The sequence below is a fragment of the Bos taurus genome, chromosome 3 (genome assembly GCF_002263795.3).
Source record: "Bos taurus isolate L1 Dominette 01449 registration number 42190680 breed Hereford chromosome 3, ARS-UCD2.0, whole genome shotgun sequence".
Lineage (NCBI taxonomy): Eukaryota > Metazoa > Chordata > Mammalia > Artiodactyla > Bovidae > Bos > Bos taurus.
The window spans coordinates 105,733,181-105,759,035 of NC_037330.1; the positions used below are offsets into that span (position 1 = coordinate 105,733,181).

General features: G+C 42.8%; 1 protein-coding gene across 1 annotated transcript in view; it reads right to left on the bottom strand.

Moving 5' to 3' along the window:
- SMAP2 (small ArfGAP2) overlaps positions 1–24,166 on the bottom strand; it is a 47,330-nt gene extending 23,164 nt beyond the window's left edge. The window contains 1 exon segment of the mRNA NM_001075670.2: positions 23,664–24,166. Within this exon segment, the coding sequence (NP_001069138.1) occupies positions 23,664–23,766 (103 nt within the window). The 5' untranslated portion in view covers positions 23,767–24,166.
- Between the last annotated feature and the right edge of the window lie 1,689 nt (positions 24,167–25,855).

Here is a 25,855-nt window from a genome sequence, read left to right on the forward strand (position 1 = left end):
TACAAGACTCTCTTGCCCTAAATAGACTATCAGCTCTGGAAGGCGACGACCTCATCTCTTCATCATTTACCCCAAACGTCCAGCACAGTGGTTGCAGGCAGTACATGCAAAACGTACTTCCTCTGGTAAATGAAGTCACCAATTAGCAAGATAGAAAGCATACCATTTTTTCCTGTTTTGCAAAATAAAGGGAGAAGTTTTCAAACACCTGCAAGGCCAAGATATTACACAGGAAAGGGATTAGGTTACTTTGATGGGGCTCCAAAGGCAGCACCAGTACCAATGAGTAGAAGTTGATTTTGGCACACTCTGGGGAAGAATTTCCTAACTCATAATTATGTGTGAAAGCAAATGCAGCATATCTGGCAATAGTGGGATACCAATAAGAGCAAGTGTTCAAGAAGAGGCTGGATGATCAACTCTCGGGGAGGTAGAGAAATGATTCCTGCGCAGTGGGTAGGGTAAACCGTGAACTCTAAATGTCCTCCTGCTACTATAGTTCTACTGGCTGATCCTTTCCTGTTGGAAATTCAGTGGTTCTGAAAGTGTAACGTGAGCTAACATACAAAGATGTCTTGATGAGTCTAAAAACATGAGATCAAATTCAGTTCAGAAACCTGACTGACACTGAAATGTGAGACACATAAGGAAGAAGCTCCATCAACATGTTCTGCTCTGAAAAATACAGCTCAATTTCTCTTGGACTTGGCCTGTCATTAACTGCAACATGAAATTAGAGTCAAAGCAAAGCAGAGGCCATATTTGTCTTAAGAACAATTCCAATCCCAAAGAAAGGCAATGCCAAAGAATGCTCAAAATACCCCACAATTGCACTCATTTCTACGCTAGTGAAGTAATGCTTAAAATTCTCCAAGCCAGGCTTCAGCAATATGTGAACCATGAACTTCCAGATGTTCAAGCTGGTTTTAAAAAAGGCAGAGGAACCAGAGATCAAATTGCCAACATCCACTGGATCATGGAAAAAGCAAGAAAGTTCCAGAAAAACATCTATTTCTGCTTTATTGACTATGCCAAAGCCTTTGACTGTGTGGATCACAATAAACTGTGGAAAATTCTGAAAGAGATGGGAATACCAGACCACCTGACCTGCCTCTTGAGAAACCTATATGCAGGTCAGGAAGCAACAGTTAGAACTGGACATGGAACAACAGACTGGTTCCAAATAGGAAAAGGAGTACGTCAAGGCTGTATACTGTCACCCTGTTTATTTAACTTATATGCAGAGTACATCATGAGAAACGCTGGGCTGGAAGAAACACAAGCTGGAATCAAGACTGCCGGGAGAAATATCAATCACCTCAGATATGTAGATGATACCACCCTTATGGCAGAAAGTGAAGAACTAAAGAGCCTCTTGATGAAAGTGAAAGAGGAGAATGAAAAGGTTGGTTTAAAGCTCAACATTCAGAAAACGAAGACCATGGCATCTGGTCCCATCACTTCATGGGAAATAGATGGGGAAACAGTGGAAACAGTGGCTGACTTTATTTTTCTGGGCTCTAAAATCACTGCAGATGGTGACTGCAGCCATGAAATTAAAAGACGCTTACTCCTTGGAAGGAAAGTTATGACCAAACTAGACAGCATATTCAAAAGCAGAGACATTACTTTGTCAACAAAGGTCCGTCTAGTCATGGTTTTTCCATTGGTCATGTATGGATGTGAGAATTGGACTATAAAGAAAGCTGAGCGCTGAAGAATCGATGCTTTTGAACTGTGGTGTTGGAGAAGACTCTTGAGAGTCCCTTGGACTGCAAGGAGATCCAACCAGTCAATTCTAAAGGAGATCAGCCCTGGGTGTTCACTGGAAGGACTGATGTTGAAGCTGAAACTCCAATACTTTGGCCACCTGATGGGAAGAGCTGACTCATTTGAAAAGACCCTGATGCTGGGAAAGATTGAGGGCAGGAGGAGAAGGGGATGACACAGGATAAGATGGTTGGATGGCATCACCGACTCGATGGACATGGGTTTGGGTGGACTCCGGGAGTTGGTGATGGACAGGTAGGCCTGGTGTACTGTGGTTTATGGGGTCGCAAAGAGTCGGACACGACTGAGCGACTGAACTGAACTGAATGCTAGTTATCTCAGTTCCATTCATTATATCCCTTCAACCCCTGATTTACTACAAAAAAAGAATACACATAAACACCAGTGGCATCTTGGAGAAATTACATAGGGCTACTAGGAGGTATGTTTACCAGCCTATTTCCATCTACCCAAAAGAGAATTCACCTAGTTCCTTATTCCAAAATAACAATAAACAGTTACTTTGAACTTCTGTAAACACAAACATTTTAAGGAACCATGAGGCCAAAACAAGAGCTTACTCAATCAACCTCTGCTCTCAGATTGCTCTGCAAGAGAAGTCAGTCCCTTTCCACCTGGTCCATCTTGCAAAAATGTCGTTTCCTTCTGTCAAAAAGAGACACTGTCCACATTCACATTTTTGAAAAAAGAAGTTATGCTTTTTAAATGTTTGAGACAAAAAACAAATTGAAAGATTTCTGAGACTGATTAGAGAATAAAGGAAAATACTATACCAAGGAATTGAAAAATGGGAAAATCAGAGGTGGAAAGAACATTAGAAGTCATTGAGTCTAGGGACTTCCTTGGTGGTCCAGTGGCTAAGACTCTGTGCTCCCAACCGGGGTGGGGGTGGGTGCGGGGTTTGATTTCTGGTTAGGGAACTAGATCTCACATGCCGCAAGTATGACCCAGAGCAGCCAAATAAATAATTTATTTTTTAAAAAAGGGAAGGAAAAGTCACTGAGTCTAAACTTCTCATTAGTTACTGAGACCCTTCTATCTGGTTCCTCCCAGAATGGAAGGCCATTTTACTGCTGGATGGCACTGAATATTAGTGATGTCTTCTTTATACTGAGTCCCATTAACCTGCCTTCTTACCATTTTTAACCTCCTGGTGCTGCTTTTATACTCCTCCCAAATTTATATAAAATAATAAATGTAAGATAAAGATAGTGGTTTGGAGATTCTAGAGAGAGCAGCTATTCTACACTCAACCAAAATACAAGCCAGTTGAACCAACTTAATCCAGGAGGTCAAGGATAGGACAGACAACGCAAACAAACTGCTATGCCATCCGTGGAAAGGAAGCAAAGCAACACTATCCTCCTACCAGGCAACCAGGAAAAGGTGGTGAGTGAAGCAGAGCACTGCTGGGCAATCACTGATGAAATAAGCAGTCAATCTACATCTCAACCCATTTCAGTAGTTAACTTAAAACGGTCTTTCTCTAAAGACATTAAAGCTTGCAACACTAGGGAAGTCAACAGGGAAGCAGACTGGGGACTAGTGGGAAAAAAGAAGGAGACATTCTTCATCTTTCTCTTGTTGTTAAGCAGAGCTTGCTTAGAGACAAAACAACAGCCTTGACTTTGCTCTGGAGGCGGGGTGGTGATACAGAAAGTTAAATATAACTGAAAAAGAGCCTACAGAAAGGAATAAGTCTAAAACAATAAAACAGTCAAAGGGCCAGAGCTAAAACAAGGCACCTATCTACAGATGGGTGCAGCAACTTTCTCAGCTTCTTTACACACTGGCTATCTATCTTCTTTAAAGCCCAGGAAAACCAGTCCTTGATGAGAACTAGTCCAGTAACATGCTTGTACATGTCTCATGTTATTTAGCTAGCCACAAAGCTATGGCCTAAAAGGTAGTAACTGTATCTCTAAAATTCATTAAACTACTCTGAAAAGATCAAAGGAAGGGCAGTTAACTTTCAGAAAATTTAGCTTATTTGCCTTATTTTATTATTAGACAGCAGGGATTTGCTGTGGCTTAGGCTCTAACTCTTCCTTTCTGGCTATCCCATCAGTGGATGGTAACGTACACTCAGGTGATATTTCTAGTACTAAAGAACTTCCAAACTCCCAAATCAACCAACCTGTACCATTATTACTCAACTCTACTTCCCAGAATACTTCAGAAGGGAAAGCACCAGATCCAAGTTTGAACTTGGTTGTTTGTTTGGCTTTGAAAAGGACATTCTGCAAAGGTACGTTCTAATGATGTCACCGCTCCATTCAAAGACATGTAATTTACAGCCCCACTGTTAACTGAACTCCAAACTTCTAAATGTGGCTTAACTTCTTCCATGATTTGGGCCTTTTGTAGAATCAACTTTTATTACTCCTTTTCTCTCTTCTATACACCAACAAAGACATCACTTCCCCTAAAACTGTGTGCAGCTGCCAGTTGCCAGATTCCAGCACACAGAAATATTTGAGAGGGTAACTCCCACCCACAGACACTTTTCTGATTTGAGGCAGACTGTGGGACTCCTTCCTGGACAAGGTAAGTCCCTGATTCTGCCCAGAAGGTCTTGCACCGCCACAGAGGTCTCTTTCCAGCCAGTCCTGGAGCAGCAGCTGTGCAGTACTGCTAGTGGTGCTCTCTGAAAGTTTGAGACAAAGCCCAAGTCTCCTGGGCTTTCCCTGGGAGCTTATGGTATGTGATGCTATGGTTGTTTTCATAGGAGAGAGCTGAAACATTCTAAGGAGAGGGAAAGAGCTGGCCAAAACATCTTCTGCCGGGATGAAGACTCTCACACAAGCTGATGCTTCCCTCCACTGGAGCCCAGTCCTCTGCTATTACAAATAGAGTATGGCAAAACGTAATAAAAATCTAAACAGGTCCACCTCTTTACTTGAGGACACAGGAGATTTTCTCTAAAAAGAACTAAACGTGAGCCCCCTAAACTTTCATTACACGGAGTAATGGTGGCTTGCTTTCAAGGACATACATGGCCACTCAAAGATACATCAAAATCTCTCCAAACCCTAGTGACTGGTGCCAAAACACCCTAAAAGCATCTCAGAAGAATGCATAACTTCAGAGGGAAAGAATGGATGGTATGGTTGAATATACTCATTCTAGAAAAACCTAGGATTGCTTTCCCAACAAACTGCATGATGGAGGCAAAGAGTGTGGGAACAGAAGGGAAAAAATGCTTGAGAACTCAAATACATGGATGAAGTAGATTGTAAATGATAAAAAAGAGCCAGCTAAAAATCTGTGACAAATAGGACAAACTTCCCTGCTCTCTTTAGAGATTTTATGGATGACAGTAATTTGGAATTACATAAAAAGAATGGATCCTCTATTTAAAATGGATAACCAACAAGGACCTACTTACAGCACATGGAACTCTGCTCAGTGTCATGTGGCAGCCTGAAAGGGAGGGAAGTTTGGGAGAGAATGGATTCACGTATATGAATGACTGAGTCCCTTCACTGTTCACCTGAAACTATCCCAACATTGTTAATTGGCTATACCCCAGGATAAAATAAAAAGTTTAAAAAAAAAAGAAAAGAAATGGATCAGAAAATGGAGACCACCTAGACTATGAGTCAGAAGTCAATTCAAAGAAACTCATTATGCTGTTACTTAAATATTTCCTTAAAAAGGTTTGAAGGAGAAAAGCAAGGAACATTTTTGAAATTGTGTGAAGACAATCAAATGAAAAAGAGCTTACAAGTCAAATGAAGAAATTTCCAAACTGAACAAGCCTCTCTGCAATTTGAATATTCATAACTTGAAAGTGAAATTCAAAAGCTTCTGCTGAAACTTGAAATACTGACTGAACCACATCAAGAATATATAATGAAACTTTGCTCAAAGGTAATCAAGCAGGGAATTTACTGCTTAGAAATAAAGAAGAAACTGGACTTCCCTGGTGGTCCAGCGGTTAAGAATCAGCCTGCCAATGCCAGCCGGGGACACGGGTTTGATCCCTGGTCTGTGAAGATCCCACATGCCAGGGAGCCAACTAACCCTGTGTACCACAACTTCTGAGGCCAGTACTCTAGAGCCGAAATAAGAGAAGCCACCGCAGTGAGAAGCCCATGCACCACAACTAAAGAGTAGCCCCTGCTTGCTGCAGCTAGCCCACACGCAGCAACGAAGACCCAGCACAGCCAAAAATAAACAAACAAATTTTCAAAAAAATTTTTTAAAAACCACAAAAACTTAAAAAGAAGAAACTTCCTAAAGTGTACAAAAACATCAGCAGTGTACACCAGAAGTGCAACTCCTACAGAAAGCCGGCCAAAGACCTCGAGAGAGAATTGGAAAGAAACACTTCCTTCTATCAAAGATGGATCATGTCCCATGAGAAAAAATCCTCAACAAAGTTGGCTGGCATCTCCATTGACTGAGAGAAAGCTCAATGAGCTAGAAAAGAAGTGGAGACACAAATTGGCCAAAGCAGAATTTAAACCCTAGCTTCCCCCCAACCCCCACCCCCAACCCCGATCCAGGACTCCTCTGCCTTGCTAATCAGCAAGCAGAGGCCAGAGAGGTCAGGGCAGCCCTCTCTTTCATCAGGTTCCCAGGGAAGGAGGAGTTAAAGCCCAGGGCTGAGGGACCCAGGGTCACGTCTGGCTTTAATCCCACAGCAGCCACGTCCTCAATACTCAAAACCACAGCAGGACATCTGTCTACGCTTCCTCTCTTCAAAAATCACCTTGTTTTCTCTCTTTTTACTTAATGGCTGTTATTCAATTGATGCTACATTTGCCCTTATTATAATTTCTAAGATAGGATTTAATATAATGCCTGTTGTTAGCTGCTAAGTCGTGTGTGGCTCTTTGTGACCCTATGGACTATACTCTGCCAGGCTCCTCTGTCCACAGGATTTCCCAGGCAAGAATACTGGAATGTGTTGCTATTTCCTTCTCCAAAGGATCATCTCCACCCAGGGATCAAATCAGCGTCCCCTGCACTGGCAAGCAGATTCTTAACGACTAAGCCACTTGGAAAGCCCAATATAATGCTTAAGAACATAGTAGTCCTACTTTATTAGACTCTCTAGAATTAGATAGTATAACTGTTGTACTTTGGCTACAATAAAAGACCCTCTATCACTTAATTCATTAATTGAAGCTTGATATGACAGGGTGGAGGCATTTGAAACAATACAAGAAGTGCAATAAGCTGTTATTAAAGACCTATAAAAGTGACAATATTTATCCCCAAATATTGACTGGTTTTTAAAAGAATGTAAAAACAAAACAACATCCCCAGCTAAAAACAATACTATTTTTATTGGTTTAGCCATAAATGCACAGATTAGGAGAACTCATTTTGCAACTTTTGTTTCTTGATTTTTAAATTTCTCTTTAACCTCTGTTATTTTGTTTAGCATATGTTTTGCTGTTTAAATGTTTTAAAATTTTATGCCAACAATAAAAGTTTTACTTTCTTAAAAAAACAAAAACAGTATGTTCATAGTTCATTTTAAATAAATGCTCCCACGAGAAGCCAGTAGGAAAGTTGTGGGTACACAGTGCTGGGCCTCCAAGTGGGAAGACCCTCTCTTTCTGGGAGAATCTTGAGATCCGCCTGGAGGATCAGGTCTCTGACTATGCCTTAGGAAGAGGCCTGGATTTCTCTATCCGCTAAGAAATGAGTAAAAGAGCCTTAAGTGAGCAGCAGCATCACAAGAAGGCTAGTTTGGCTTTATCCTCTGGGTCAAGCTCTCCAGAGAGAAACTTCCTGGTGGTAGGTCCTTAAATAGCACCTTTCCCATGGAGGTGGGCCTGATGTTGAGGGGAAAAAATCAAGCAAGGTAATTAAGAATCTACACTGGTTTATAAACTAAGGCAAGCAACTTAAGGATTATGAAGCTGAACATGGACTGGGAACAAGTTGAGGCAGGATCAGCAATTAAACTTTCAAACAGTGACTGCTTTTCAGTTTCATATATTTTGTGGTAAGTTCTGTTTTCGCTCCCTCTTTGTACTCAGAGTTCTGAATGGTGCTAACAGGGCTAAGAGCAAAGAATCAAAGGAAATGATCTGTGTCTGTGTACGAACCAGAGCTTTAGAGCAGAGGCAGCAGTGTGCTGAGAGCATTAATAATCCAGGAGAAGTATACGACAACAGAAAGAGAAGCAGGACACGCTGGGGTCACCTGGACACCTTTCCATCTCTACCTGTGGATTCTCTTTCCTGGATTTACGTTTTGGAGGTTCTCAGTTTTGACAAGTAAGGAAAACTGGATTACTTACACTTTCTAGATGAACTTACTATAGCTCACAAACAACTCTACGTGAGCTGTTACTTGCAAAACATCATTTTGTGAAAACCTTGCTCCATCCACTTTCTCCAGCAAGTCTTTTTTCCTTCCTATTCTGACTCTCTCAGTACTCCTATGGCACTCATCTACAGTTTTTCTGTTGCTGGGTTTTATATGTTTTTATTTTGTCATCTCCTTTAGGTAACAACTGCCTAAGTCGGCATACTTTTTAAAAACCTAGTATGAGTATTTCTCCTATGTGGACCTGAGGTTTGAATTCCTTATTATTGAACCACACAAAGGTGATTTAAATATCCTACACAGAAAATTAGGAAGAAGGGTGTCCTTAATGTTCCTTGTATCCCGGTTAGCCGGGATATTTTGGCTCTAGCTAATTTCCTCTACACAAAGACCCTGCTTAAAGCATTTATGAATAAGCTAGAAGAGTGGTAGCTGAAGCGAGGCTTCTCTGAAAAGGGGAGGGAGGAGATAAAAAAGAGCTGCTTTCATTGGGGGCAGGAAGGAGATTATTTCATTAGGAGCTAAACAGTGAGACTATCTGAGTACAAACAATTGTTTGGCTTGAAGGCTCCGTGTGGCCAATTACTCCCACAGAGGCTCAGCTGGAATGGAACAGACAGCCTGCCAGGACTGAGGGACGGAGACTGACACAGGCTCAAGTGTCATGGATCTGGGATCCCAGAACATCCCAGCAAGGATGCTCACAGAGCACACTCTACCCCAACCAGCAAACAGCATCATTCTGCACCCAACCTAGTCAAGAATGTGGACTGAAAAGAGATGAGAAAAAGATGACACTGGGGACAAAGATAAAGTGCATGCTCAGCCGCTCAGTTGTGTCTGACTCTTCCGTGACCCCACGGACAGTAGCCCGCCAGGCTCCTCTGTCCAGGGGATTTCCTAGGCAAGAACACTGTAGTGGGTTGCCATTTCCTTCTCCAGGGGATCTTCGTGACACAAGGATTGAACCTGCATCTCCTGCTTAACAGGCAAATTCTTTATCACTGAGCCACCTGGAAAGCCCCAGGATTAACAAATACACACTACTATACGTAAGATAAACAACAAGAACCTACTGTATAGCACAAGGAACCTATTCAGTATCTTTAATGATCTATAATGGAAAAGAATCACACACACACACACACACACACACATATATATACACAAGTATAACTGAATCACTTTGCTGTAGATCTAAAACTACACAATGTTGTAAACTATACCTCAAAAAAATGGTTAAAAAATTTAAAATATTTTAAAAGGATAAAATAAAACCAACATTTTGTAGCAAAAGTAATAAGGATAAAGCCCAGATCTTGTAAGAAAGCTAGGACATTTCAGTCAGTAGCTCAATGGCTTTCATCAGGCTGGGGGGAGGAGGCATATAGAGATGGATCACTGAGCTGACAGCTGGGCAATTATTTCAAGGCCAGGTGGACCTGATATTTCAAAACTTGACATTATAATTAAACTAATTTCCTATCGCTCATGACCTCACTTCAGGAAACGGACGTTAACTTGATTCACCAGAAGTTATTGTCTTCACCCTCTGGGGACATTTAGTTCTTTAGGTTACTTCCGGCTAAAGCTTTAACTTCCTCTTTGCAACAACCAGTATCTATTCATATCCTGAAAAAAATACTGAAGATGCAAAGTGAGCCTGCCCATTTGGGGGAGGCATACCTTTAGAATAAGCTACCAAAGAGGGGCGATAGAGCTCTTGACCAATGAGACAGCTCTTAATCCTCCATTCCCACTCTTCTTCCTCTACAGCAGTACTTCTCAAATGAAGTAACTTCCCCCCAAGTGGCAATGTCAGTGTCTGGAGACATTTTTAGTTGTCACAACTGGCAGGAAGTGGGACTGGAATCTAACAGGTGAGGCCAGGGGTTCTGCCTAAGCTCCTACACAGGACAACCTCTCAACAACGTATCCAAACACGAATAGTGCTCCGGTTAGGAAGTCCTGCCCGAGAGAAGCCATCTTTATTTTAAGCCATTTAGTTTGGAGCATGTGAGATATAAGAATATACCAATCCTGTGGAAAAGCTGCCTCTCTTGTTCCATAACAAGGAGATAAACACTGAGATACAGAATTCCAAAGCTGGAAAGAACTTTAAGGATTATCTAGTCCAAGCACAGCTGGAGAATCTAAGACCCAGAGAGGTCAAGTCATTTACCCAAGTTCATGGAAGAAATCACCAGCTGGACTGGAATTAGAATCATCTTTCTCCACCTGAAATGTGTTATACACAGAAGACGCTCAATAACAGTCTCTGTATCGATGTCCTGATCTTCAAGTGCTCTTTTCTCTTACCACATACTTTTTACTCTCTGCTCCTGGAAAGCCCAATGCCTGAGCTTGTGTGTGAAGGTTCATCTCCCACCCCTTCTCACTCACAGTCCTCCTCCTCAGAGGAAGCCCAGAGGTGGAGGACAGTGAAGAACAAGCGGCCAGGCAGAACTCATTTTTCAGTTGTTTGAAGGGAAGCTCATGCTTTTCACACAGGCAGAGAGAGGCTTTACACAAAACCTTCCGAGTCAGCAGATGAGCTCGTACACGAGACCACAGACATGTGAACTTCTCCCTTCCACACCGGTGTGCAGCTTTCCCAGCAGATGGAAAACCAGTGCCAGTTTAATCGCATCACAACCGCATGCAAAAGCTAGAGAACTTCCATTCCTAAACAAACAGCAGAACAGAAATGAATCCAATATCAAAGTACAGCCAGTTAGTTCAGTGACGCACAGAATGTTAGTCATTGAAACAGCCCTGGCTTAAGGGAGCGGAGCAAAGGTGGAGATCTGCCCTTCCAGAGGAAGACATTCACTACAAGCTTTCACAAGCCAGGTGTTTCAGAATTGGGTATAATGAGGTACAGGTCAGAAGGGGGTGGGGCAAGATGCCAGCTGTGTGGATAGAAAGCTCCTGCAAAGGGAACTTTATGCAGGGGAACCCAGGGCAGGTCTCAAGGAAAAGCACAGGTTCTTGGAATTAGACAAACCTGTTCCAGCGGGACAAAGAGAGCTTCTAAAAGCGCTGCAAGGTTCTGATTAATTTCTACAGCACCTGAGAACAGTGTCTAAATATTTACTCCCATCCCACAAAAAAGGCTAAAGGGCTACTGTTTCAGCCTTCTGTTTCACACCCGTGGCTACATCCCCCCACCCAGTGATGTGTCACACTAAAACCTCCTATGCGAAGGACAGGGTACTAGCTTTGTGACTGGCTCCAGCTTTCAACGTGGCACAGATGCCAGGAGCACACAGAAGAAACGGCACACAAAAGCAATGGTCACAAAGCCACCAGGAAATTCACCTGCTGGGCTTCCTGCAATGTCACAGAGCTTCAAATATCTGAGTTGAGAGGATAAAGGTGACTTTCAAAAAATAAAACAGGAGAAAGAGTATGACCTGAACATGCATGACTAGGAGAGTGTTCACGATGCCCACAGAACACACTCTACCCCATTCAGCAAACATCATTCTGCACCCAACCCAGTCGAGAGTGCGGACTGGAAAGAGGAGAAAAAGATGATACTGGGGACAAATGTAAAGTAATTCAACCTAAAACCAAAATTTTTGTGGGTAGGAAGATAAATTAGGAGTCTGGAATTAAGATATACACACTACTATAGATAAGATAGTAAACAAGGACCTGCTGTATAGCACAGGGAACTATATTTAATATCTTTTAATAACCTATAATGGAAAAGAATGAAAAAGAATGTGTATACACACACACGTGTGTGTGAGTGTCCTCAATGGTTTTGCGGTAGATGTGAAACTAACACAATGTTGCAGATTATACTCCAAAAAAAATGGTTACAGAAGCACAGACTCTATGCAGCAGATGCTGAGCATCAGGTATCAGGGAAACATGGAACAAGGTGCCTGTCCTTATGGAACCCACAGTCTAAAGAAAGCCTTGTAAAACAAAAGCAAAAACCAGTGGCTGTTATCCCCTTTCCACCATAGTAGGGCTTCTAATCCTTCTTCCCAGGGGACTGAGTTTAAGTGAAGGAGGCCTGTATGAACAGCATAAGATGCTGATCAGTGGCCTGACAGAACAGTTCCACATATCAAGTACATAATGTGCAACGTGCACGTCAGATATAAAAATATATCTTGGCCCATCTTGCTATGATCATATCCTGTAAATCTGTTCCTTATGGTTAAGCCTGGATTCTCCCCAGCTCTCTGCTCCCGTCTCAAATGTCCACTACAATAAGACAGTTCAAAGCGACAGCCCCCACAGCAAGGCCGTCTCTACAGGGGCTCAACCGGAGAACCCCCTGACCACTCCTTAAAATTAGAAGGCACACATCACTACTCAACTCTGAACGCATAAATAACCCATCAGTCTAACAGCAACACCAAAATTCACATTGTCTCGTTATAAAAAATTTTATAACCCTGAAAATTTAAGACCCAAATGCCCAACAACTGGGCAAGAATTGAGTAATGATATATTCAAACAATGGAGTACAATAAAGGCATTTAAACATTTTTAATGTCAGGAAAAATGCTTATGATAAATATTAAGCAAAACAACAATGATATAAAACTATATTACAGTAGTATAAGCTTAAGTAAAAATGGGTGATAACGATTATATGAAATATCTTCTACATTACTATACTTTTTCATACTTTCCAATGATTTCCATCACAAATATGAATAACTTTCATAATGAGAAAAAGATAGTTTTTCTTTTTTAGAGAAATAGCATTTAATGATGTTTAGCTAATAAGCACAACTGTCCTGGGAATCTGTTCCTATCGATCCTTAATTTGAGTCACTTGTGTCAGATGCCTATTCACAGACAAGGCTCAAAACCAAGTCAGAAGGCTCAAGGGAGCTGAGCTGGAATCTTCCTGATTCCAATGCTGTATTTAATGATGCTTCCTTTCTCTCACAGGAGAGCTAGGAATGTTCACACAACACTCACACTACCAGAAAGACCTCAAAATTCCCCTCAGTCTGAAACAGTTCCTCTAACTCATCTCCTGACATCTACCTTGGGAGAGACCAAGTTCCCAGTCCCTTACAGCTATTCTCACAATAAAAACGCTTTCGATACAGCAGAAGAGGCTGAGTCTTTTCATTCTTTCTTTTTCAAATCGGCTGTCACACTTCAAATGGTCTCCATTAAGTCCATTGTTTCCAGCTATTTTGAACACAAGCATCATGATAAGAATAGGGAGTTTCCTTCCTCTTTCTCATCAGAGGCCTTGGGTCAGTTATAACCCAAGTGGTAAAGTGTCAACATGAAAAGACACCAATGTCCTCTCCATCAACAGCACAGGATGGAAAATTCTGTAGGTGATTATTTTTTAAGGCCCTAGAACAAAAACCATCTAAATAATATTAGGACAATTTTTAACTCAAGACTTGAAACACTAGAGAACTCATTTCTAAATTTACACACACAAACACACACACACACACAGAGGGGACTTCCATTAAGATAAGAAAAGAGGAAGAAGTTAAAATTCACTGTGTGTGCATTCAGGAAATAACACTGTAGGATTAACATGTAAACCCACATCTCAAGATGTAAGCTCTGTGACAGAGGCGCGGGGATATTTACGGACTTCCCACCACCAGCAACCGCCATGAAAGACAGGGTGGCTGTTTGCAATAAAGGGAAAGAAAAGGTGCTCTATTTCCGCACATCTCTATGCGGGGACAGGCTTATCAGCTGCAGCTGAGACTAGGTCTCTCCTCCTCCTGTATTTGCTCTATTATTTTCACTACATCATAAAATGGAAAAGGTTACACGTTTGTTCCTTGGGTGAGGAGAAAGGACATGAAGCCTGAGGGATCTGGTTCTCTTTGTTTCTGATTAAGACAGTTCTTTTTGTAAGTTTTGACTTGAAATTAAGTAAGGATAAACAAAGCATTTTCCAAGTGGACTTATGAAATCCAGTACTTTCTAAATAAACCATATCCAACAGCTATTTAAAAAGCAAACCAGAATACCCATAGGAAATATACAAATGGGGAAAAGAGGGCTATGGTCAACAAAAATGGTTAAAAAGCTACTTAACATTGTTTGAAAACGAGCAGCAACAACAAAATCCCAGCAACAGGCTGCAGAGGTGGGAACCCGGGACAAGTTCCAGCCACACAAGAGAGAGCATGGGGGTTTCAGGGGCGTGATGCACAAACTGAAGACGACCACCAGGGTGACCTTACGCTGATGGGTGGCCACAGCTGAAGGCAGATTTGGCTCATCTCTGGGGTTTTCCACTGGGAAGAAACCTGCAGTTCAGCCATCAATGGACCAGCATCCACACAGCCTGTGGGGGAAATACAGGATCCAGAAGAGTGGGGTAGGAAAGGAGAAAGTTTGGAAAATGGAAGAGTCAAATACAGTAGTGAAATATTGCAATTATTAAACACGAGGCTTCAAAACCACATAAGTGTACCTCTTAAGGTGAAAGGGGCTGGCTGGGAAGAACTGGTACTCTGGGAAGAGATATGCTTTTTACACTACCAAATTACACTTCAATCACATGCGTGAATTATAGTAGTACCTGCTATGAGGAAACTAATTTTTGGAAAAGAAGAGAAAAACAATGAAACCTATGCAATTTTTACCACTGGTAACTTTACTCAACGAGAGGTCCTTATCCATAGCTTCTGCAGGAAAAGAACCACCTAAAAGCAAACATACTCACACTCCACTGAAAAACCCTTGCTGGCCTGGTTCCACCAATTCCAATAATGTGGCAGGCGCCCAAAGGCAGGTGACCCGATTGACAAAAAAAGCTCTTCTACAAAGCGCTCAACTCGTATCACAGAACTCATTAAACAGCTCATCATCAAGAAAACTGGCAGCAATAACCTGAGAAGCCTTGTCTTTACAAGGAACAGCAGCAACCTTCTGAATAAGACAAAATATTTTTCAGGTCTAGTATAGAAGACAGCGAACTTCGGCAAACTTCGGGAGACGGTGAGGAACAGAGAGGCCTGGCAGACTTCAGTCCATGGGGTTGCAGAGACGGACGCGACGAGGGGACTGGGCAACAACAACAACAGAGAAGACTGTGTGTCCGGTGATCTCCTCTCTCACCCAGTGCTAACTGATCTGAGCTTGCTGAGGGAGGGGAACAGACAAACCAATCAAAACTATTTAAAGAGATACCCAACACAAGGAAAATTGGCTCCAGCTTAACAATCAGAAAAGTCTAATCCGTACCACGTTTTAAGGCTGCAATCCTCAAAACTCTTTGCATATCTTAAGTGATACCGACTCGAGTTTTTAGTTGTGGATGGGACAAACTCAGTGTATACACATCATGCCTAAGTCTTCCCAGAATTAGCAGGGTGGGAACTTATTTTCCAAGTAACCAAACGATAAACTGCTCCTGGTAGAAACAGAAAGTCAAATACAGATTCCACAGAAGTCATGCATCCTAATTAAACAGGCAATGACTGAGTTGTTACATTACTTCCCAGGACTAATTATTGTTTTGGCAACAGTTAAGCTCCTTTAGAAGCACTGGCCTGAACACCCTTCTTATCCTTTGTCCAAAATAACTCAACTGTTTTCTTACAAGCAGAAAGAACTGCATCTTGGAGATTTAAGTGCCTTTGCCTGTCTCAACTTGGATCCTCCCCTTCCTCCACACTATCACGGGGAACTACATCTCCCAGGCTCCCCTGCCAACTAATTTCTTGGTAAGTTCCATCAATGGGAGGCACTGATAAGGATAAGAGGCAGGAGAAGGGGGGAAGCCAGGGTAACACTCTCTATCTTACTTGGTCCGAGTGCCAGCTACCACCAGACAGCTTTTCTTTCCACTCTTCTTGGTCCCAGCAGATGGCTCAGGCTTCTGGCCTTTGCTGACTTCAGCACCTTCTAATTTCCTTAGGGCATAGGAGGTCCCAGGTGTTGCCAATCTCTGCGTTGTCTCACCAGCCCACTGACCTTCTTGGCCCTTTTATCACCTATGGAACCTATTCGATATTAAAGTCCCTCAGCTTGTATCTCCTATAGTGTTTTCTGTTTCTCTGAAGGGTCCATGACTTTTAAATATATTTTAAAAACTTAGATTTCCTAAGAATTACACAAATATTCAGATAAGTTATAAAGGATTTCTTTTAATAAGAAACAAAGGATTTGTATCATTCAAGCAAATATTTACTGACAGCCTGACCGCCTGGCGTGCTGCGATTCATGGGGTTGCAAAGAGTCGGACACGACTGAGCAACTGAACTGAACTGACCACACTAGGTCCTGGGAATACTATATTGAACAAAACAGGCACAAAACTCCTGCCCTCATGCGGCTTACTTTCTAGTGAACTGTGGCAAATTACAATTTTAAGAAGTTAACTAGCAGAGGAATATTTCTTTAAAAATAGAGGAATTTGGTAAAAGTGAATTAACTTTAAGGGGTTCTACTCTACAGAGACTTGGTTCCTACCTTTTCAGTGTGGTATGCTGAACTGTCACATTCCAGGGGCCAGTATAGAACTTCTTCAAAGTTAGTATCTACTTAAACTGGCAACTTGCTCAAACAAAAATATAACTGTGATAAGGATTTAGGCAGACACAATAATAAAAGTTAAGCACTGTATGCTTAAATGAAAAACACATGAGTGTTTGATGCAGAGTCTTGCTGGGTATCTTTTTCAGAGGAGCTATTACTTGGAGGAATTGAGTTTGAGTCCATTTAATGTCACTTTATCTCCTCCCTATGGCGCAGGTAGCTTCCAGTATCACATACAAAGCCAGCCACAATGCACATAACGAGTCAAGTGTTGTGGTCTCCAACTGCATGACATTATTTCCAAGATGGAATTTTTAGGCTGAACAGAAACAATGACTCATGTGGTGAACAGTTACACAGACGACTCTGCCCAAGAAAGCTGCCACCTACATACCACGATCTCAGAGGAAACATGCAGAAAGAAGGTAGTTTTCTGATTTATTTAAAAGCAATAGATTTGCTGAAAGGTATACTGAGATGTGGCTGCAGCTGCCTGTTGTTTACACATCCGGCTTCCCAAGTGGCACTCAGGGTAAAGAATCCGCCTGCCAAATACAGGAGACACAAGAGATAAAGGTTCAATCCCTGGGTTGCGAAGATTCCCTGGAGAAGCAAAAGGTAACCCACTCCAGTATTCTTGCCTGGAAAATTCCATGGGCAGAGAAGCCTGGAGGGCTACAGTCCATGGGGTCGCAAAGAGTCAGACACGACTGAACACACACACAAGCACTGAACAGCCAAGGGCTTGCGTGAAATATTCTTAGACTGCTTGAGTGTGAGAGCATGCTCAGCTTCAAAAATCCAACGTCACCAGCTCCAGAAACAGCTTGACATCGACGGCTGGCATTTCACTAGACTTCACAAGATAAATGAAGGTACTCATGAAGGGAGATCGAGTGGGCACGATACTCTGACCTTCCTTACCACTCAGCAGTTAGAAACATTTCATGTTTGCTATATTTACAACTCCATCTGAGTAGCAGGTGGACTTCCAATACTGTGGGTTTCTTACATAACAGAGAGTCTAATGCATATTCATAATTTCAATGCCACACAGCAAGTCAACTACAGAGCTAGTCTGACGTGTCTCTGCCTACCTTAGCCCTTGTCAATCCCCAACATGTAGTGAGACTATACCAAAGAATCTCACACACACATTACAGCACGTCTTGGAGGCTTTGCACATTCTTCTTCCTCGGCTTGGAATGCAAGTCCCCTAAATTCACCTGACAAAATCATGCTTATCATTCAAGACATAGCCTACTTGTCTCTCTGAGCCATGACTTCCTAAGCAGACTTGCTTGCTTTCTTCAGCGCTTTCATTTCTCCCTGTACACAATGCTACAATGATAATTACTACATTGCATCATTTATCTGTTTACACATCTGCTTGCTCATTAGACTATAAAATCCCTGAGACCAAAGGCCCTATCTTTTAATCTACATGTCTTGGTAGTGTCTGACACAAAGCAGGTGCTTAAGAGCATTTTCTGAATGAATACATACAGTGTGGGACTGCACTCTCAGAAGACAAGGCATTTTGTACTTTCTATCCCACTGCTACCAGATGATATTTAAAGGACAGAGAGAACTAATAGGAAAATGTCTCCCAGGGAACAGTTTGAATAAGTGGATATTAAAGGACAACCTAGGGACTTCCCTGGTGGTCCAGTGGTTAAGAATCTGCCTTGCAGGACTTCCCTAGCGGTCCAGTGGCTAAGATTCTGCACTCCCAATGCAGGGGGCCTGGGTTCGATCCCTGGTCAGGGAACTGGATTCCACATACCACAGCTAAAGATCCCGAGTGTCTCAACTAAGACCCAGCACAGACAAATAAATCATTTAAAAAAAGAAAAAAGAATCTGCCTTGCAGTGCAGGGCATGTGGGTTCAATCCCTTGTCAGGGAACTAAGATCCCACATGCCGCATGGCACCTAAGCCTGTGAGCTACAGCCAAGATCTGGTGTGCCTCAACCAAGACCCTACGCAATCAAATAAATAAATAAAATAAAATAAATGACAACCTAACAGGGACTTTAATTACTTTCAGTAAAACTCTGTCAGCCTAACTACAATGGTCAGAGTTAAGGTGCATGAGCTGTAAAAGGACTGAGAGTTATTTGATCTTGGCTGGAGAAGGGTGTCTAACTAGAGATGGAAGGAAAATACCTTCTACTGTCCAGGTTTGTGGCAATTAAGATAAAAATCTCTTAAAAGGTGCCACAGATACAGCTAAAATAATTAAAAACTGATAGCAATGTTCATGTTCTAGGGAATGATATTCAACAAGCAATGATTTAGCTATTGACAGAAAACAAAAGTAAAGCAAAACTAGAGATGAATTTACCAGAGTTAGAATCAAATATAGGAAATGGTTTTGGCTTAAAAACTAGATGAGTTTTCTATTCAGTGAGTTATTCAGTGAGTCATTCTAACTGTGGCTTCCAGTAACTAGGGTATTTAAGGGAATAAAGTCTGAAAGTGGAATGAATGAATAAAATTAAGATGAAATAAATGAGTTCAGCAATAGTAATGATAAATAGTGCTTACATGTGTGTAACACTTTAGTTTACAAGGCATTTTTATTTTTCAAATGAGGAAAATTAAACTGAGAAACTTAGGTGGTGTGCTGAAGGTCCCAAAGCTAAAATAAAGCAGAATGATAGAGTTTAACTGGATGTTCCAACATCAAAGGGCTTCCCTGATAGCTCAGTTGATAAAGAATCTGCCTGCAATGCAGGAGACCCCAGTTCGATTCCTGGGTCAGGAAGATCTCCTGGAGAAAGGATAGGCTACCCACTCCAGTATTCTTGGGTTTCCCTTGTGGCTCAGCTGGTCAAGAATCCACACGCAATGCGGGAGACCTAGGTTCAATCCCTGGGTTGGGAAGATTCCCCTGGAGAAGGGAAAGGCTACCCACTCCAGTATTCTGGCCTGGAGAATTCCATGGACTGTGTAGTCTATGGGGTCACAAAGAGTCAGACGTGACTTTCACTTTCCAACAAAAGTCTACAGCTCTGGGACTTCGTTGGTGGTCCAGTGACTTCCATTGGAAGTCCTTCCATTGGAAGAATCTGTCTTCCAATGCAGGGGATGTGGGTTTGATCCCTGGTTGGGGAACTAAGATCCCACATGCCTTGGGGCAACTAAGATCTGAAGAGGTCAAAAATAAATAAATAAATACATATTTTTAAAAGTCTACAGCTCTGATTCTTTGCACCTGAAAGGTGAGCTTACAGGTGCTATGGACGGGGGCTAGGACACTGCCTAAGATGACTTCAGCGAGAGCAGATGTTTCCAAATCAAGCATATCTTTCAACTTTAAACCCTGGGGACACTCCTTACTGTGCATGGAGAGGGACTCTCCATGCCCTTCATGTTATACACTTGATTGAAAAAGTGAAAGGTTGGGACTTCCCTGATGGTCCAGTGATTAAAAATCTGCCTGCTAATGCAGGGATGCAGGTTCAATCTCTGGTCAGGGAACAAAGATCCCGTATGCTGCAGGGCAACTAAACCTGTGTGCTCCAACTACTGGACGTGCTGCAACTACTCAGCCTAAGCACCACAATGAAAGATCCCGCGGGCTTCAACTAAGACCCGACGTGGCCAAAAAAAAATAAATACGTAAATATTAAAGAAGAAGAAAAAGAATGCAGGGTGCCATGGACTTTGGGTAACATGCTATTATTTGCATAAAAGCACTGAAAAGGAATACATTTAAATGAAGTTGTCTATGTATGTATCATCTCTTAAAAGTCATGTAATAAATTACCAACAGTGGTTACCTCCAGAAGCACTGGGAAAAGCTGGTTAAGGGATCAGGGACAGGAAAACAATTTTTCACTGAATACATTCCCTTTTGAACTTTTTGAATTTTGAACCACATAAAAGTGGTTTTTCAAAAAGGAAATCTGAATTTAAGAACACGTACTAGGCATTGGAACAAAGGCAGTGGCCAGGTGATTTGAAGTGAAACATTTCCGAGATGGAGTGCAGAAGAACAGAGCAGTAAAAAGGTATGACAGACTTCTTGTCAGACTCCAGAATTCTATGTGGTATTTCACAGTTGAAAGCAAATATTCCTCAAGACCATCAAATTTCTTCCATTCTAATTCTTTGCTCATTAAACAGCTCTATTTTTTTCACGAACCTTGATACTGAGAAAGGAACATCCCAACATTGGACATAAGTATTCAGGTCATCAGAAAGGTAGATCCTTTCATGCTAAATAGGATAGTGTCCAGTTTAAACCACTCTCTGAAGAGGCTGATTAGGAGTTATTCCAGGCATACAGACAAAACATGGAACTGCAGAGCTACAGACTAAACCTCCAAACACGCGGCCTGGCCTCAGCAAGGTGGAGTTAACCATCAACATATCTGAAGTTTTCAGTATGTTTGTCCTCTCTTCTACCACAACTTCAAGTCAGCCCAAAATTTTACCCTAAAGGTCACAGTAAGTTAAAGGCTTTGGGTGATGAAACCATATCTTTCAGCTTAAAGCAAGTTGAAGCATTTGCTTTAAAGGCAGTACCAAAGTGGCCTCCATTCCCACTTAAATTATTTCAATGCCTTGGAGGTACAGGAAACTTGTGAGTCTTATGCTCAAGAGAGTTAAAAACAAAAACAAAAAAAACCCAGAACCAACAAAACTTATACTACACAAAGAGAACACATTTATTCTCTATTCTGACACTCAAATTACATATCTTATAACATCATTCTTAAATCAGTATACAATTTTTTTTAAAGAATTACTGCCAGAGGTATTTTGAAACATTACAAAAATACCTGTTCATAGGTCTGCAGTTCAGGGTTACATCATCTGATTTTATGTTAATGGATTAGTAAGCAATCACTCACCAGGTCCTACACAATTAAGCTCTCAATTTTCTAAGTAAGAAAGGACATGAGACCTACAGATAAATACCCAAGTACAAACCTCATTTTAGCCTGCAGCTTTAAAATTCCTCCTCCCACTAAAAGTGTTTTTTACCAGAGCTAAGAGATAACTTAATCTACGGATTCAAGTGTCTCTTCCTTCCACGATCTGACATTTGTCCACATGACCATTACGACAACCACAGTCAGGAAAAAGGAGCGGGAAAATGAATGGGAGGAGTTCAAAGAGTACAAGGGCTAGCTAACACATAAACTGCAAAAACTGAGGCCACAAATATCTTACTGACTTGAACCGAACGATGACTGACTGACACATTGTCATCTCATTTTTAATAGAATGGCCAAGTCACTGAAGCCATCAGGCCAAAATGTAAAGCTAATTCATGAAAAGAAGTCATTTCAGGACCCAGGATTCTACTATCAAAATTAGTTAATAAAGTTTACAGGCCAGCAGTTACCATCTCTCATTAAGAATGAACTAACTAATGTTTTATTACCTGATCCCCAGTAATTCTGTCAATAAAGAGCAACAGAAAATTTGGAGGTGATGAATCAACCTCTCTTCCATGTGCTATGTTTTGTTGGAATATGAGTAAGTACAAGAGTGGTATGGGAAATGGGGGGTGGGGTGGTACCGATTATCAAAATGGTATCTGACTCCCCAAACGGAGCAGTGCTCACTCAGTGGGTTGTTCCACTGCGACTCAAGATCTGTCAACTGAGGACACAAGGGAATTTGAGTCAAGCCAAAGAGATATACTCCCAAATTTTAAGCCAAATCTTCCCATAGAGCTAGCAGAAGATCTCATGAAAGTCAACTATAAGAAATTAACCTACTCAACATAACCTTATTCTACAATACTTTTTAAAATGAATTTTTGCCAATGCAAAAATTCAGGAAAGAAGTCGGGGGATCTACTTTCCTAATGGCACATGCCATTTACCCATTGGTAAAGGGCACTAAAATATACTACCAGGGGTCCAAATCAATGTCTCTCTCCCATCTCCTTATATAACCTTACTTCTCCAAAATAAAAGGTAATTAAGTGAAAGTATCAATTAAGCATGTAATTCCTTTCTCAATAGTGATAAAGACAAATACATTTGGATCTTTGCTGTGTACTATATGCCCAACATGCTATATGGCAAACAATCCAGGTGAATTCACTGTGTTATGAACAAAAGTAAATTCGCAATAGCTCCCAAACCAAAAAAGGAATTTTCCCAACTCCAATTTATATTCCAAAGAATTCAGAAAGAAAATAAGGAAACAAAATATTTGTAACCTATCAATTTCGAGCGCAAATATTTCACTAATAAGCAAGCTTTGGTTGCATGCTAATTTGTAACTGTACCAAATCATGAATCTTTAAGGGCACAGAAAACAAAGACACTGCCATGATCATATTTCATCTTTAGAAGGATGATAGCCATGGAAGCAACAAATTCGATGAGCCCTTGTTTCCTTCTCTGCACTGATTAAACCGATCCTGCACTACAGCCACAATCTGCCAGTTCCTGCCACCACACACACATCAGGCCTCCAACACTCTCCACAAGCCAGGGCTAGGCTGCCTAGAAATCCGCACTGTGTCACTGCATAAGCCAGTTCCCCCCTCCACACATCCTGGAAGAGGAAAGCCACCTAAGCACTCTGTCAGATCTCAGCAAGGCTGTAAAATGACAGAAGGAACTGCTAACCAAATAGCAGGCAGCCACGCTCACCACCTTTAAAAACCATTTAAGCAGTTTTCCTCCCCGTCATCTCACTTCCCTCTCCTCCCCACCCCCTCCCCACCCCGCTGCAGTTCACCCCCAGCGTTGCAAGTGGAAGGCTGCGAGCCGCACTGACAGTGGGCGCAGAACTCATTCAGAGCCCTGAAATACAGACATTCTCACCTGCACACATCATGCCACTTCCCCCAACCCCGACCATCACCGCCCCCGCCCCCCACCCTAGTCTCAACCATACAACTCGCCCTCGCAACCTCTCCCCACACCAATCCCGGCGCCCCAGAACACCTAGCAGCTTCCTCAAAGAGGGTAGCGCGCGTTACCATTTAGACGGTAGGGGCCCCCTAAGCTCCAGAGACCTCCCCCCTCCCCACACAGGTCGCCTTCCCCGTGTCGCCCGGAGACTGGACCCCTCGCCCGCAAGGAAGGATGCACTACCTTTAGACTGGCAGTCCGCACAAAACTTGTTATCCTCCTCCAGCAGCAGGTTGGCCAGGACTGCCTGGTACCGATCCACGTCCTTCACCGATTTGCCCGTCATGGCCAGGGTGCCGGTGGGGGCAGAGGGCGACGCGCCCTCCTAGCCCCCAGAAACCCCTGCCTCAGTCCGGAGGTGAGGACTCCCGGTCCCCGGCCCAGGGCACCTCCTGAGAACGAGGGAGCCCTCTCCCCTTGCGCAGTCCAGCGCCCCTTCTCCAGTCAGCCGCGCCTGCCCCCCAACTCTGCAGCCCCCCTCAGGGCGGCGCCCCCTGGCGGGCTTAGGGAAAGGCCCAGGTCCCAACGAGGCTGCCGGACCAGGCAGGTCCCTCGGCCCAGGCAACAGGGACGCTCGGGCCTCCTGCTTTTGCCGGGCGCAGAGACGACCCCCGGGCCTGCCTGTCAGCGGGCTACGGCTCCCGCGCCTCGGTTTCCCTGGCAGCTGCCGCCTGCTCTGCCACCACCTCGGCCGCCTACTTCCGGCAGCTCTTCCTCTCCTCCTCCACCCAGCCCAGCCCGCGCATGCGCCCCGCCCCCACCGCTCCTGACTGGGCTCTTCCCTCCGCTCCGCTTCTCAAGAACCAATCCGGGCAGAAGTAAGGGGTGGGGCTTGGATGGGGCGGAGGAAGGATTGGGCACGCCCCCTGCATGTCCTTGGAAAAGAATGAATGGAGCAGGCGGAGAGCGGGTGGAGGGAGTGGAGGAAAGTGAAGGGAAACAACAAATAACTGAGCTCTTACACGTGCCAGGCACTGTGCTGAGCGCTTTCTATGAATGATCCCAACATAATCCCCCAAACCTCTCTATGAGTTAAAATTTTACCATCCTTATGTAACCTTTGGGTTGTGAATGCTCCAAAGCTTATTCTTTCCTTCAACAGCCAAATAGAAGGGTCCTACCTTCTAAACCTCTTAACAGAGGTCCATATAGCCAAAGCTATGGTTTTCCAGTAGTCATTATGGATATGAGAGTTGGACCATAAAAAAAGGCTGAAAGCCGAAGAATTGATGCTTTCCAACTGTGGTGCTGGATAAGACTCTTAAGTGTCCCTTGGACAGCAAGGAAATCAACCTAAAGGAAATCAACCCTGAGTATTCACTGGAAGGACTGATGTTGAAGCTGAAGCTCCAATACTTCGGTCACGTGATGCGAAGATCCGACTTATTGGAAAAGATCCTGATGCTAAGTAAGATTGAGGGCAGGAGGAGAAGGGGGTGACAGAGGATGAGATGGTTGAATGGCATCACCAACTCAATGGACATGTGTTCAGCAAACTCCTGGAGATGGTGAAAGGGAAGCTTGGCGTGCTGCAGCCCATGGGGTCACAAAGAGTCAGACACGATGTAGTGACTGGATAACAACAACCACCTCCTAATACAGAATAAGGGAACATCAATCACAACCTCCCCCTGGTTACCTCTCACTTGGTATGCCTGCTCCTGCTGAATTCTGGGTTTCTCTGTTCATTAGGTCTCCTCTTATGATTATTGACATCTTTGGACATTGTTTTGCCTAAACACTTTCTTGTTTAATTCCTCAGTTCTCCCAAAATAGTGCAGTTTTGTGCAGAAGACCTTTACTGAAAGTTATTTGGAGAGGTGAGGTGGAGAGGAGGGGCTATTACAGTAAAACACAAGAATCAGATCAAAACACAAGAATAGATAACTAATTAAAATGATTATTAAACATCATTGTCTAAAACCACCCTTACTACAGAGGGGATTAAGTACAGAATTTCTCAATGGCTGTCGTTTTCTTTAGGGACTTACCTGCCGTCTGGCAAATGTTTTCCTTCACTCATTCATTCTTTCAATCACCTAGTAAACTGTTACTGAGAAACTTCTAAGTATGAGGCACTGTCCTGGGGTGGGATGAGAGGGAACAATGTGATTCAGTTAATGGTTTTAAGCAGTCAATCTGGCTGCTATGGGAAGAGTGGATTTGGGAAGCTGGTAAGACCAGATGTTCAGAGTTATCTCTAGTCAAATTTTCCTCCGTCTCTTTGCCTCCCTGATGGCTCAGCGGTAAAGAATCCACTTGCAATCCAGGAGACACAGTTTCAATCCCTGGGTTGAGGAGATTCCCTGGAGAAGGAAATGGCAACCCACTCCAATATTCTTGCCCAGGAAATCCCATGGACAGGGGAGCGTAGT